The 14,353-nt window shown below is 41.1% G+C and overlaps 1 protein-coding gene across 3 annotated transcripts in view; it reads left to right on the forward strand.

Annotated features, from left to right (window-relative positions):
- The window catches only part of tshr (thyroid stimulating hormone receptor), a 196,243-nt gene that overhangs the window by 114,588 nt on the left and 67,302 nt on the right, over nt 1-14,353 (forward strand). For all 3 annotated transcript variants that reach the window (XM_028821623.2, XM_028821624.2, XM_028821625.2), the window contains one exon: nt 7,102-7,176. In XM_028821623.2, the coding sequence (XP_028677456.1) occupies nt 7,102-7,176 (75 nt within the window). The remainder of the gene's footprint in view (nt 1-7,101; nt 7,177-14,353) is intronic.

The raw sequence follows: 14,353 nt of genomic DNA on the forward strand, positions 1-14,353 counted from the left end.
ATTCTGGCCAGGTTTAAACATGGTCTTGACACTGTCCATCCATCCATTCACTGCCTACCATTTCAAAGTTACGTGGAAGAGCTGCTTATCCCAGCAGGAACGAATACTGAACAGGGCACAAGTCTATCATAAGGCACATTTAAGACACACCGTGGCAAATCTGACATGGTAATGGGTAGGATGAACTTATTCACCTCGAAAGAATGGAGTGAAAAGTGAATTCAGATCCTTGGAGCTAATCTAATAAAATCAAACGTCTAATTGAAGTTAAATTAAGAGGTCTTAATTTTATAAAAGAAAAGGGATCCAGAGCAGCATGGTGGCCAAGTGGTATGCCCAACTGCTTCACAACTCCAGCAGACCAGTAGAGTGTGACAGTGTCCTAAGATGGACTGACATCCCAACTGGTAGTAGTTTAATGATAGTAGTATTGTTACTGTATGTGTGCAGAGTACAAATGCCTGGTTCCTGTTGAGATAGGCCCTGATCTCCACAAATGTTAACTTGATTAAGCAGGCTCAGCAATCTAAACATGGATGGTTGAAGATAACAACACATTCATGCAGTTTCCATACTCATTTTGTACGCTAGCAGGTCATGAAAACTTTTGCTTATAGCTGCATCAGCATCAGCCATAAGGCAGGTACTAATGGTCCACATTAACCGTCCATCACAGTCCCCACTCAAGTCCCCACTCACGTTTGCTCATACCAGGTTAACTGGTCAACAAGCATTTTGCTACTGGGATTCTTTCATCTGTACTTTTAACAAATTTCACTTGCTAACTCCAAATCTGAAAACCGTTTTCGTCCTGCATGTCCCATTTTTTACTTATGATGTTCCAGGTCTTGGACAAATAGGGTGAATGGACAGTAAAGGCGATCTATGGTGTCGAGAAAAGTGAAGCCAAAATGAAGAAAGGTGTTTTTGTTGGTCCTGAAATCCGTGAACTGATGCTTGACGATGAGTTCAAAAGGAAACTGAAGCCCACTGAATCAGCACCCTCATTTGTGCGGGTTGTCCAGAATTTTCTTGACAGTCACAGAGCAGAGAATTATACTGAGCTTGTGGAGAATATGCTGAAAGTATATTAGCTAACGGGAGCCAGAATGTCACTGAAGACGCATGTTTTACATTCCCATCTCGAATTTTTTCCACCAAATCTAAGCGATGTCAGAGATAAGCATGGGGAAAGATTTCATCAAGATATAAAGGTGATGGAAAACTGATATTGGGGAATATTCACTCTGAGCATGGTGGGTGACTACTGTTGGTTCTTGCAAAGAGAGACGGATGTGCAGTACAAGCGTAAAAGCGAGTGCCGCCAACATTTTTGGGCACACTGACCTCACTTTTATATTGAGGTAAATTGACATACTTTAACGTGTCTCTGGTACTGTCTTCTGGTTTGTTTTCAGAATAAACACATCAAAACAATTTTGGTGGGACAGAGTCCAAACTCCAGATATCATGTTCATATATTATATTGATATTGTCAAAATGTCAATGTGTATTTCAAAAACCTGACGTGCTAGCTTAATTCCGATTTCATATATGAAATCAGTGTAAAAAACTAAATAAAGAGATGCTCTGAAGTTCCCAGAAGCAAACAAAAAATATTTTTTTCTAGACCAGTGATCAGTTTCTGTATCTTTTCATTGATGATCACCCACTTATGTTTCTCAGATTGTAATTTGTATGAAACATATTAGCATATAATATCTTTCATATATTTTCAGGGTAGTTAATTCTAATTCAGAGTCATGTAGGACTGAAGTCTATGTCAGCAACATTGGGCAATGAGGCCAGACCGAAGCACAGACAGGGTGCCAGGGTCTTTTTACAAATGCACACTCACATAAGGCCAGTTCAGATTTGCCAATTAACCAAATTTACACATCTTTGAAAGGACTTGGAGATGCCACACAGACACATAGAAGATACAGGCTCCACACTGATCACAAATGGAGCACAGTCAGATTCTTACTGGCATGTCTCCCCAGCTTGCAACACATTGCTATTCTACAGCTCCCTGACAAACAAGAATTTAATTCCATTGCAAGTATTAGAAAACACAAATCAGCTTACATGATGTGCTCTTTAATCCTGTTTTAATGTCACTCATCCAGATATACTCCTTCATGTAGGATTTGAACCCAGGATAGTGAACCTGTTAGACAGCAGTGCCAACCCCAGTGCCACCATGCAGTAGCATAAAATATGCCTGTTTTCAACTCGATATCCGCCTCTTGACAGTGATTAATGTGGACCCTAAAGTGATGGCCCTGCTCTTCCCAGTCCTGTTTGCTTTTCTGGGAGAACAGATGTGGGCCATGTGGACATAAAGTACACTAGGGCTGACCTCATTGTGATACCACCTCTAAAGCATTCAGAATATTCTATGATAAAACCAAAATGTAAACCAAGTGAAACAGAATGTGCATGTGAAGAGCGCCTTACAGTGCTGAGTGTTTTATATAATTTGTTCATTAAAGGAATACCCCAACCAAAAATTATATTTTTTTCATATGTTACTAACCCCATGTAGTTTGTCGTAATGGCTAAGAAAAAAATGTAATCTCCTGTTTTCATGCAAAATATAGATTACAGTACAGTGATCCCCCACCTATTGCGGAAGTTACGTTTCAGACCCATCAGCGATAGGTGAAAATCCGCGATATAGAAAGAGCATATAAATAAACATTGTTTTATAGTTTAAGCCTTAAAATACCCCTCCCACACGCTTTAAACACATGTAAACTTATTGAAACACACTTTGTAAACACATATGATATGTGGATATCAGGCTAAGGGTATGAGTAACATAATAATAATAATAATAATATACAGTAATAATAATAATGTAGCGTACCGTCAATTCATTCAAGCCTTAATGGCGAGCGACGTCTGCGTAACCCTTTCCTTCCCTTCTCAGAAGATGCTGGACGCTTGGGAGCCATCGTAGGGCTTAAAACAAAATGAAAAGTTCACAAAAAGTTTGCTTACAACAATTGGACCACAAGCAAGGTACCCGATACGCAGAGAACTGAGATGCATGGGGGACCCGCGCTCACTGTTCTTGCGAGATTATACCACATTAGCAGCAGACAGTCAGAGCCCAAGAGAATGAAAATCCCGCTCTGATTGGTTGAGTCTCCTCTTTCAGCCAATAACGGACCTTGTGAGAAATCACCTGGGTACTGTAAGGCGCAAGTCTTTGTCTACCATAGTGACTGCTGAAAACCGTATGCTTTGTTATGAATTGGCTGCAAAGTATATTACAGGTAGGATGTACTTACTGAATTTTTCCGTGATAAAGCGGGGGCGCAATAGCTGAACTACGATAGAGCGGGGGATCACTGTATAAGTCAATGGTGACCAGCATTGGAAAACAGCAAACAAAATAAAAACATCCATGAAAAAAATCTCACAATCCTCGCATCACATAATCCACATGTCAAGTCATCCAGTCGTATGCTCACAGGTTCCAAACACTTGCAATTTTTTTGGGAGAAATATTGTTAAATAAAGCACTTCTGGAAAAGGCTCACAGGAACTTAAAATTGAACTTGTTAAAGACACAAACTTTCCATGAATTTTCTCCCCTCAGGTGTCCTCATGTCTTCCTTTCATTGTATCAACAGCCTAGACATCGCCATTGAACCTGAAATCCTGGAGTGTCACTCTTTGCCACCTCAATGGTCGGTCCCTGTGAATTGCGCATCATCCCGTCGTCATCTCAGTTATGACCCTGGTTTACACAAGGGCACATCCATGTCCTTACATGTACAACAAGTACATCTGCTTTGTTCTTGCACAGCACTCCTCACCAAGTGTAGGTGCAGAGCATCACGATGGCTCTCAAGGCAAAATGCAAGAATAGATTATACCACTCACTAAATGCAGAACTGTCACCTATAAGGATACAGATTTGTTCAGATATATCAAAAAATGAAACAGAAACTAATTAACATAAATCAAAAGCAATTTCTGTCCATCAGCTAATTGGCCAGATTGTAGAAAAGGAGTCAGACAAGCTCTGGAGTTCTGGAGACCTCGGCCAACTATCCACCTCCCCCCTATTGGCCATTCTACAGCTGAGTCAGTGCTGAGCCAGCCAATCTGATGAAAGGACCCTTCTACCCTGTGATCCATCTGAAATGACTATTCCATAGGCAGGCAAACAACATGGCGGCAGAGCAGTGGCACTAAGTGCCACATGAGGGTACTGAGAGGAGAAACAGAATAGAGGAGAGTTCGTTTCTAAATATCATATTACTTATATTTTAGTACTAATGATTAACAACAGAGATGCAGTCTGCACAGCTAATCAGCAGCTCTAGTCAGGGTATGCTAAACTGAAGTAGTGAGTCTTCAGCCTAGATTTAAAAGCTTAGACTGAGGGGGCACCTCTTGTAGTAGCAGGCAGACCACTCCACAGTTTGGGGGCCCTGTAACTAACAGCATGACCTCTGAATGTTATTTTGTCAGCCCCCTAAATATAAGTGTAGTGCCCAATTAAAAAAAAAACTGTTGGCACCATGACACAAAGTGCCACACTGTGAAAGCAATAGACATACAGGAGAAGCTAATTTGGAAAATCAATGAGAGTTTTACAAAGTGGTGATGTGCCTTCAAACTTCCAGTGCTTCCTCGCTGCTGTCTGACCTTTCGGCATCTCTGCTTTACTGGACAAACCACTAATGAGGAAATCACTGCAGCAATTCATGGAACAAGCCCACCACTGAGTGGTGTCCCAGTCCTCTCATTTTATGAGGTGCAATCTGGCAGGTTTACATGGTGTCATTCCTTATTTACTTGAAAACTTCACCCACGATAGCTACTGTGAGCTGACAAGCAAACAGGAAACACATCCTTACCTCAAGGGAACTCTGTGATCAAATTTGTTCCTTCCAGTTTCCCTTTGTTGTCATAAACGTGCCTCAGAAACATGGAAGGCCTGTTGTCTTAAATTGAATCCTTTGTATTCAGCAAGTCTAAGGACTCTGTGGTGGGTTGGCACCCTGCCCGGGATTAGTACCTGCCTTGTGCCCTGTGTTGGCTGGGATTGGCTCCAGCAGATCCCCGTGACCCTGTGTTCGGATTCAGCGAGTTGGACAATGGATGGATGGATGGAAGTCTAAAGACTTTTGCTTTATATTTGAACTGCTGTCCTCGATTAAACCACAAGAACAGGCAGGGTATTTTTTTAACTTATAAAAAAGTGCCATTTTAGAACACAGTTTCATGCAGCAGATCATGAAAAAATAACTAACTTGAAAATGTTGAACTTTTCCTGTCAGGTTAACCACCTGCCAGTGCCACCTTTAGGTGAACTGCATTCCATTCAATAAATCCTCTAATTTAAGTCAGCAGAAAAAACGAGATGTACTCTGTACTCCGGGGGGTTTCAAAAGTCTTAATAATTAAAATTCCCTGAAAGAAAACCAAATGTATCAAATGCCAATTCTTTTTTTAAAACAAATTTGACAGAGATGTTCTTCTATTTTGGCAAAAGGATGTTTAGTTAACTAAAATGTGATTTATTACCAAGAACAGCAGGCTCTCAAAGTTGAGGTGGTTTAAGAGTTGCTTTTGGAGGGCACCACCTGTGCAAATGTTCACAGGCATATCGTGACATTGAGATGGGTCAGAGCGTTCAGAGAGAATGAGGCGCTTTAGAGCTGGCTTGGTATTTCGAGGAGAAAAGATTCTGTTGAGTTGGTGGGTAAACTTTTACATGATGGACCATTCAGTTTGTGTGCTGCAGCAAGAGAGAGATGTTTGGGAAGACACTGCATGTACAGAACGTAATATGGCTGTCAGCACATCTCAGGTGACACTTTGGCCCTATGGGTGACCACAAATTAGCACAACTAGTAGACTGAGTGTTTTTAAAGAATTAAACTGATTCTCAAAACGAATGGATAGATTTGTTCCAAGGACACACAGAAAGACAGATATGAGGGGCACTATAAGATACTGTGGACAGACAGACAGACAGACAGACAGACAGACAGACAGACAGACAGACAGACAGATAGATAGATAGATAGATAGATAGATAGATAGATAGATAGATAGATAGATAGATAGATAGATAGATAGATAGATATGTAAGGCACTATATGATAGATAGATAGATAGATAGATAGATAGATAGATAGATAGATAGATAGATAGATAGATAGATAGATAGATAGATAGATAGATAGATAGATGTGAAAGGCACGATAGATAGATAGATAGATAGATAGATAGATAGATAGATAGATAGATAGATAGATAGATAGATAGATAGATAGATAGATATGTAAACCATAAACACAGAAGGAAAAATGGAAATTGGACACAGTGCAGATATTTTTTAATTTGAAATTTAGCAGAGATGCTAAATTAATTATTGTAAAAGCTTTTTTAATAAGTGCCCTAAAGTATACCCCTAAAATTACAGTAAAGGTAAGATATGCTGCACTGGGTGTGAAGAAGTGCCAATAAATAAACTCCGTTACACCAAGCTGCCATATCAATATGATGGCAGGAGTCTCCACGTACATCGGTCTAAAATTAGAAAAGCTGCTTTCACCATTTCCTCATTTGTTGGCAGAATGAAGATGGAAATTAATTCAAATAAAACAAGTTTATTTGATATCACAAGAAAAAGAAAGAAGTAATGTTTTTGATGCTGACCTAATGTAAGACTAAAAGGATGTGAAAATCAAATTAAACCCGATATCAGTACAGACGTCAATTTTAATGAAGGTCTGTTTTCTTTGATTATTGCCATGTGTTTAACAAAATCAGATTGAGGATCTCATAAAAGTCAAAGCAAGACAAAAGAGCCAAAATTTCTAAATAACGTAATTAAAGAGAGCTTTGACCCCCAACAGACATTAGAGTGGGAAGTTGAAGGTGTTCACTCCGTCCCTGAATATTGTTATTGCACCTGGGCTCTGACTCCTCATGGATCTAAAGTGGCCAAGTCATTTTAAGAAGATGAATGTTGTTTTAAATTAATGCGCCATTGGTGCATTGTGGGAGTGCTCATTGGGGAAGGTGCTATATAGCTCTGACCGATTTCTGTGTCTGTGCTTCTTGCAGATATATTTCACTGGATGCCTCCTTGCAGAGACTGGACAAACACTCATTCTTCAGTTTGATGAAGGTGACGCACATGTGAGTAACGTCAATAAAGTCATCTTCTAAGAGGCTGTGCTTCACATGGTGACCACACTTAACACTTTACACTAAACTCACTTATAAGATGTATTAGATGTGCATGTTTTCATAGTCATTATACATAAAATGTACTAAACAATTTCACAGAAAACTTTTTTTTATGTTGAGCAATTCAAGAATGTGAAGATAAAGAGGGACTGTCATTACTGCCATGTCCATAACCCCTCCATTCATTCATTTTCCATCCCTGCTCTTTTTCTGTGCTACAGATATCAATATGGACAAGACAGGCTGTCACCCTTCCATACGGGACACTTTGGCACAATCACAACACTCCCTGTCCATGTTCATTTTTAGCTCTTGCCACTCACAATCAGTTACATCATGTAGACAATCAGTAGGCTGTGACACCAATCTCTTATGGCCACATCTATTTGCAAGATTCCACTCCTTCAATGTGGTGGAGGTGAACCATCTTAGATCTGCTAGACTCATGTGTGCAGTGGGTGATCTAGAGACCTTCTCCAGCCTCATGGTGCATGTCTCTCTATTCATGTTGCAACAGCACACGCCAATGCTCTGTGGCCAAGGATGGAACTGTCTAGATGAGCAACGTGACCAAATAGTACGAGTCTGCAGCAGGCAGTTGGCTCTGACCCCACATAGGCAACAACTCTTCACTTGTACATGAGATAGATAGATAGATAGATAGATAGATAGATAGATAGATAGATAGATAGATAGATAGATAGATAGATAGATAGATAGATAGATAGATAGATAGATAGATAGATAGATAGATAGATAGATAGATAGATAGATAGATAGATAGATAGATAGATAGATAGATAGATAGATAGATAGATACTTTATTAATCCCAAGGGGAAATTCACATACTCCAGCAGCATACTGATACAAAAAACAATATTAAATTAAAGAGTAATAAACATGTAGGTAAAAACAAACAATATCTTTGAATGATGTTAACGTTTACCCCCCCGGGTGGAATTGAAAAGTCGCATAGTTTGGGGGAGGAACGATCTTCTCAGTCTGTCAGTGGAGCAGGACGGTGACAGTAGTCTGTCGCTGAAGCTGCTCTTCTGTCTGGAGATGACACTGTTCAGTGGATGCAGTGGATTCTCCATGATTGATAGGAGTCTGCTCAGCGCCCGTCGCTCTGCCACAGATGTTAAACTGTCCAGCTCCATGCCTACAATAGAGCCTGCCTTCCTCACCAGTTTGTCCAGGCATGAAGCGTCCTTCTTCTTTATGGTGCCTCCCCAGCACACCACCACATAGAACAGGGTGCTCGCCACAACCGTCTAATAGAACATCTGCAGCATCTTATTGCAGATGTTGAAGGACGCCAGCCTTCTAAAGAAGTATAGCTGGCTCTGTCCTCTCTTGCACAGAGAATCAGTATTGGCAGTCCAGTCCAATTTATCATCCAAAATGGGCTGAACCAGTGGATATGGAAGACTTGACACTGACACCACATATGAAAAGACTGGAAATTCTGTATGCCATGAGGTAGCATGGTCCAGGATTCCGAGCCATAGAGTAGAATTGATAAATGCCGGCATGGTAGGCTCTAATCTTGGTGCTGACTTGGACCTTCTGCTGGTAACAAAGATGGATTTCATGACAGTGCAAAGCCAAGCACAATGACACCTTTTATTGGCTAACTAAAAAGATTACAATATGCAAGCTTTCGAGGCAACTCAGGCCCCTTCTTCAGGCAAGATGTCCCTGAGTTGCCTCGAAAGCTTGCATATTGTAATCTTTTTAGTTAGCCAATAAAAGGTGTCATTTTGCTTGGCTTTTCTTTACATTCATAATGGCTAACACGGTACAACACCCTAGTACTATGACAGTGCAAACCAAATCTCTTCTGTGCATAACACTGAAGATGTACCTACCATTGAAGCTCTGCACCCTAGCTAGGTAAGTAGACCTGGTGACAGCTTCAACCTCATGACCCCAACTAAAGATGTCGTCTATGCATACAGTGCATCCAGAAAGTATTCACAGCACATCACTTTTTCCAAATTTTGTTATGTTACAGCCTTATTCCAAAATAGATTAAATTCATTTTTTTCCTCAGAATTCTACACACAACACCCCATAATGACAACGTGAAAAAAGTTTACTTGAGGTTTTTGCAAATTTATTAAAAAATAAAAAAATTGAGAAATCCCATGTCCATAAGTATTCACAGCCTTTGCTCAATACTTTGTCGATGCACCTTTGGCAGCAATTCCAGCCTCAAGTCTTTTTGAATATGATGCCACAAGCTTGGCACACCTATCCTTGGCCAGTTTCGCCCATTCCTCTTTGCAGCACCTCTCAAGCTCCATCAGGTTGGATGGGAAGCGTCGGTGCACAGCCATTTTAAGATCTCTCCAGAGATGTTCAATCGGATTCAAGTCTGGGCTCTGGCTGGGCCGCTCAAGGACATTCACAGAGTTGTCCTGAAGCCACTTCTTTGATATCTTGGCTGTGTGCTTAGGGTCGTTGTCCTGCTGAAAGATGAACCGTCACCCCGGTCTGAGGTCAAGAGCGCTCTGGAGCAGGTTTTCATCCAGGATGTCTCTGTACATTGCTGCAGTCATCTTTCCCTTTATCCTGACTAGTCTCCCAGTCCCTGCCGCTGAAAAACATCCCCACAGCATGATGCTGCCACCACCATGCTTCACTGTAGGGATGGTATTGGCCTGGTGATGAGCAGTGCCTGGTTTCCTCCAAACATGATGCCTGGCATTCACACCAAAGAGTTCAATCTTTGTCTCATCAGACCAGAGAATTTTCTTTCTCATGGTCTGAGAGTCCTTCAGGTGCCTTTTGGCAAACTCCAGGCAGGCTGCCATGTGCCTTTTACTAAGGAGTGGCTTCCTTCTGGCCACTCTACCATACAGGCCTGATTGGTGGATTGCTGCAGAGATGGTTGTCCTTCTGGAAGGTTCTGCTCTCTCCACAGAGGACCTCTGGAGCTCTGACAGAGTGGCCATCGGGTTCTTGGTCACCTCCCTGACTAAGGCCCTTCTCCCCCGATCGCTCAGTTTAGATGGCCGGCCAGCTCCTGGTGGTTTCGAACTTCTTCCGCTTACGGATGATGGAGGCCATTGTTCTCATTGGGACCTTCAAAGCAGCAGAAATAAAGGTTCTTAATTTCTTTTTCTCTACTTAAAGGTTCTTAGCTTCTTCTTCTGTATGCTTTACGTACGGCACAACACATAAATTAAGTGCTGTTAAGTGCATATTTGCTTCACACACTCAAAAGGCTCGTAAGCTGGTTGGCACATAGGCAAGTGCCCAGGCACGGTGACGTGCGATCACGGTTAAAAACCGTATGCCTCTACACCTTATACAAGGCAAGGCTATCACTAACTAACTGAAGAATAATGTTTACTCCAAGCTGTTAGAAATGGTAAGAATATACCACTACGATTCTATTTACGGGGGTTACAGGAACCTCCCGTTATTTATGCATTGTCACCTAAGAAATATTCATGAATCTTATAGAACAAGGTGGAGTGGTGGCTCTGAGGCTAGGGATCTGCACTGGCAATCGGAAGGTTGCCGGTTCGAATCCCGTAAATGCCAATATGGACTCTGCTCTGTTGGGCCCTTAAGCAAGGCCCTTAACCTGCAATTGCTAAGCGCTTTGAGTAGTGAGAAAAGCGCTATATAAATGCAAAAAATTATTATTAAAAATTATTACAATTCTGCCTTGGGTTGGCACCCTGCCCAGGATTGGTTCCTGCCTTGTGCCCTGTGTTGGCTGGGATTGGCTCCAGCAGACCCCCGTGACCCTGTGTTCGGATTCAGCGGGTTGGACAATGGATGGATTATTAAAATTATTAACAAGGAAAATGGCTCTTACAAGTATATTTACTATTTCAATTTAACTCTAATACTCCTGTAAATATATTATCAATGTGCATTATAAAGCGGAATAAGTACTTATTTATTTATTTATTTATTTAAGAAATTAAATTAAATACTGATCATTCTTTTCCAGTTTTGAATGGTAACTCAGCTGTTCTATCTCCTTGGCATTAATCCCAAGTATGCTTCCAGCTTGGAGTTCTATGTAATTACAGTTTAGCCCGAGTCAGCCTTGGGGTGACGTGTAATGATCCTCTTTACAGCATTACGCCCGAATAACTCTAGTATTCTGGTAGCATCTAGCGGTGAACAATATCATACTGTAAAAATCTGTTAATCTTTCTATGCATTTTGTCACTCTAAGGCAGCGTTTCTCAACCTTTTTGCCCTTACGGAACCCTTGAAATAATATTCATGTTCTAGGGAACTCCTGCATAATAATTATATCATTATTAGTATTTTTTTAATTTATAAATTTAAACATCATAAGGAAAACATGTATAACATAATATAACAATAATAGGTGCTATACTTTATCGTCTATTTGCAATTTTCAAAAGAATAATGATTACATGTTGCCTGAAGAAGGGGCCTGAGTTGCCTCGAAAGCTTGCATATTGTATTCTTTTCAGTTAGCCAATGAAAGGTGTCATTTTGCTTGACTTCTCACGACATCCATAATGGCTAACATGGTACAACACCCTAGTACTGTGCACTGTTAAGATCGCTGCCTGATCTGCTTCATGCATGCGTAATGTCGCGACCAATTGGTACTCCAGCTGATTCACACCCTGCATGCATTAAAAAAAAAGAAACAAAAAACAAAACAGTGGCAGTGTTTTCATGTGAAGGGTACATCAGCAACACATAACGAGAACATTAGGAGTACTGCCACTGATCCCTGTGCGTTCTCTCTCATTTGTCCTCAGAGGACTCCCATCTCCTTCCAGATCCAAAAGCGTTCTGTTGTTGTGATACAGCACATAATGGCAGCGGCTGGGGAATCTGCTGCTCCTGAAAATGCACCGCTGATTGCCTTCTGAGGACGCCGAGTGTTGTTTTAACTTACTGGGTTAACATATTGGTGTAGTGGAGGTGCCATACGCTTAAAAGCAGACACCTGTCTGAACCTCTGCCAGCTTTCAACACTGTTACAGTAGAAGCGAGTCCTGAACTCGTGGGCTTTAAAGATTGCATCGGCCTTTCAGCTGATTCATAGCATTTAAATAAAGACTCAGCATATTATATAAACAGATTTTATACGCCTATTATCTTATGGCCCTTCTAAATATTTCTAATTACAATCTGGCTCAGGATGAAACTAAAACCTATAGACTGGCTTGCTGAGCTGTCGACAATCAAAAGATATTTGGATAATTTTATTTAAGTTGGATCCAACCGTTACTTACAGGACTGATTGCATGAGCCGAGCCATACCACAAATAATGATATTTTTCTTAGTTTTTTTTTAAGGGTCAGACATAAATTAATGTTACCCTTCCTGTCAGCTGCCTGTGGTCGCTAACTCAAGTTATAAAAAGCCAGAGACTAAACGAAAATTTTTTTTCAGCTAAGATTTGCGGTTTTGCAGCACAAGGACCTGAGGGCTGTGTGCGGTTTATGGCACTCAGTATAACAGGCAGGTGCTGCTTGGAAAGCTGAGTCAAGTAAGAGGCTGCACCTTGTCGTGTGTGAAACGAAGCGTATGGGGCACTGAGGCTATGGTAGGCTCTAGGGGGTGGGCATGCAGGACTGGCAGTGTAAAGGAAGGTGTGAACAACTGCTTGGCGTGAACACACTACTGTAAGTTATCAGTGCGTCTGTAAAGCAGTTATAGCATAACGTTGTCGAAGCCACTTAACCAATTTAGTGACGGGGTAGACAGAGTCTGTCCCCGCAGCTTAGGGTGCAAGACAGGAGCTAGCACTGGACTTGCAAGGTTGTACTCCCACGCACTCCCATATGGGGCAAATGTACTGCCTCTGATGATCCTAGCAGTGTATTCTTTGGGGTGTGGGAGCAAAAACTGAGAATTCAGAGATAAAAGTCACAGTGCAAACTTCAGGTGTGGGATTTCAATTCAGGACACTAAATCCATGAGCACTAACCACTATGTGCCCCATAAACCAATCAAGCCATAACTATAACAATACATGCTGTCAAAAATGTTTAATCTAATCATCATAAACATGCAGCATTATGTTGGCATAAAGATTAACATGTCTGAGTTAGTGGAAGTTGCACTAATTTGGGGTGATCATAAGAAATGTAATGAAGTACTTCATGAGATAGACACATAAAAAACAAAAACAGTGGCGTCAGATATTTGAAATAGTAACGTGTGTGCATTAATTTTAATGTTGTGACCACAAGGGGGCACCAGAGAGCCCCAAACCCAAGACACAGTAAAGTAACAGACGTTTTTAGAATAAAATAAAAGGTATCTATTCTTCCAAAGCACTTTCCACAATCACCTTTCCTATAATAAGCCACAAATATACAGAAATCAAATAATAAACTAACAATTCTTTGTCCTCACTACCTCCTCACTACCTCCCACCGTCCTGCTGTGTTTTCCTGGAAGCAATTCCAGAGCCATACAGAAAGAAGGAAGGTCTTCCCCTGATAGCACCCTCTATCGGCACCCAGGGACCCCGACAGGGTCGCCTACTCCCAAGCTCCTCTGCGTTTGGGTTACTGTATGAGGACCTCTGTCACCCAGAGTATGGGGGATGGAGCCAATCTCGATCCTCGGCTCTCCTCAGTCTGTCTCTTCAGACATTCCGGCCGGTTACAAATTCATTTCAATGTCCCGCTGGCCAAAACATATGTGTCATTGTACTGTCCTCCTGTCCAGGTAATAAACCATATTCCATCCCAGCTGGGATGCCTGTTCACCTCCTACAGTTTTTAAAGTCTAAATATTCTTGATTGTAACAGGAATTTGTCATTTTCACCATCTGATTGAGGTCCATAGAGGGCTAGACCCCTAGTAAAGAGATCACAAATCAAAATTAACCTCCTTTTCATAATCACTGACCTTGAATTAGTCCAAAACGATACCCCACATGCTTATGTTAGAAATTGGTCATTTTCAGTCTTCTGGGAGTGGCACTTAGGGGTCTAGGAGCACTGGCAAAGAATCAAATATCAAAAATATTATTATATTAATGATGAGCAACCTCAAAATAGCCTAAAACGACACTTTGCATAGCTATATAACAAAATCCCCATTTTCTTGAAGTTTTGTGAAGAGGAGTAACTTTGAACCCTCGTATCTCATTA

The sequence above is a fragment of the Erpetoichthys calabaricus genome, chromosome 16 (genome assembly GCF_900747795.2).
Source record: "Erpetoichthys calabaricus chromosome 16, fErpCal1.3, whole genome shotgun sequence".
NCBI lineage: Eukaryota > Metazoa > Chordata > Cladistia > Polypteriformes > Polypteridae > Erpetoichthys > Erpetoichthys calabaricus.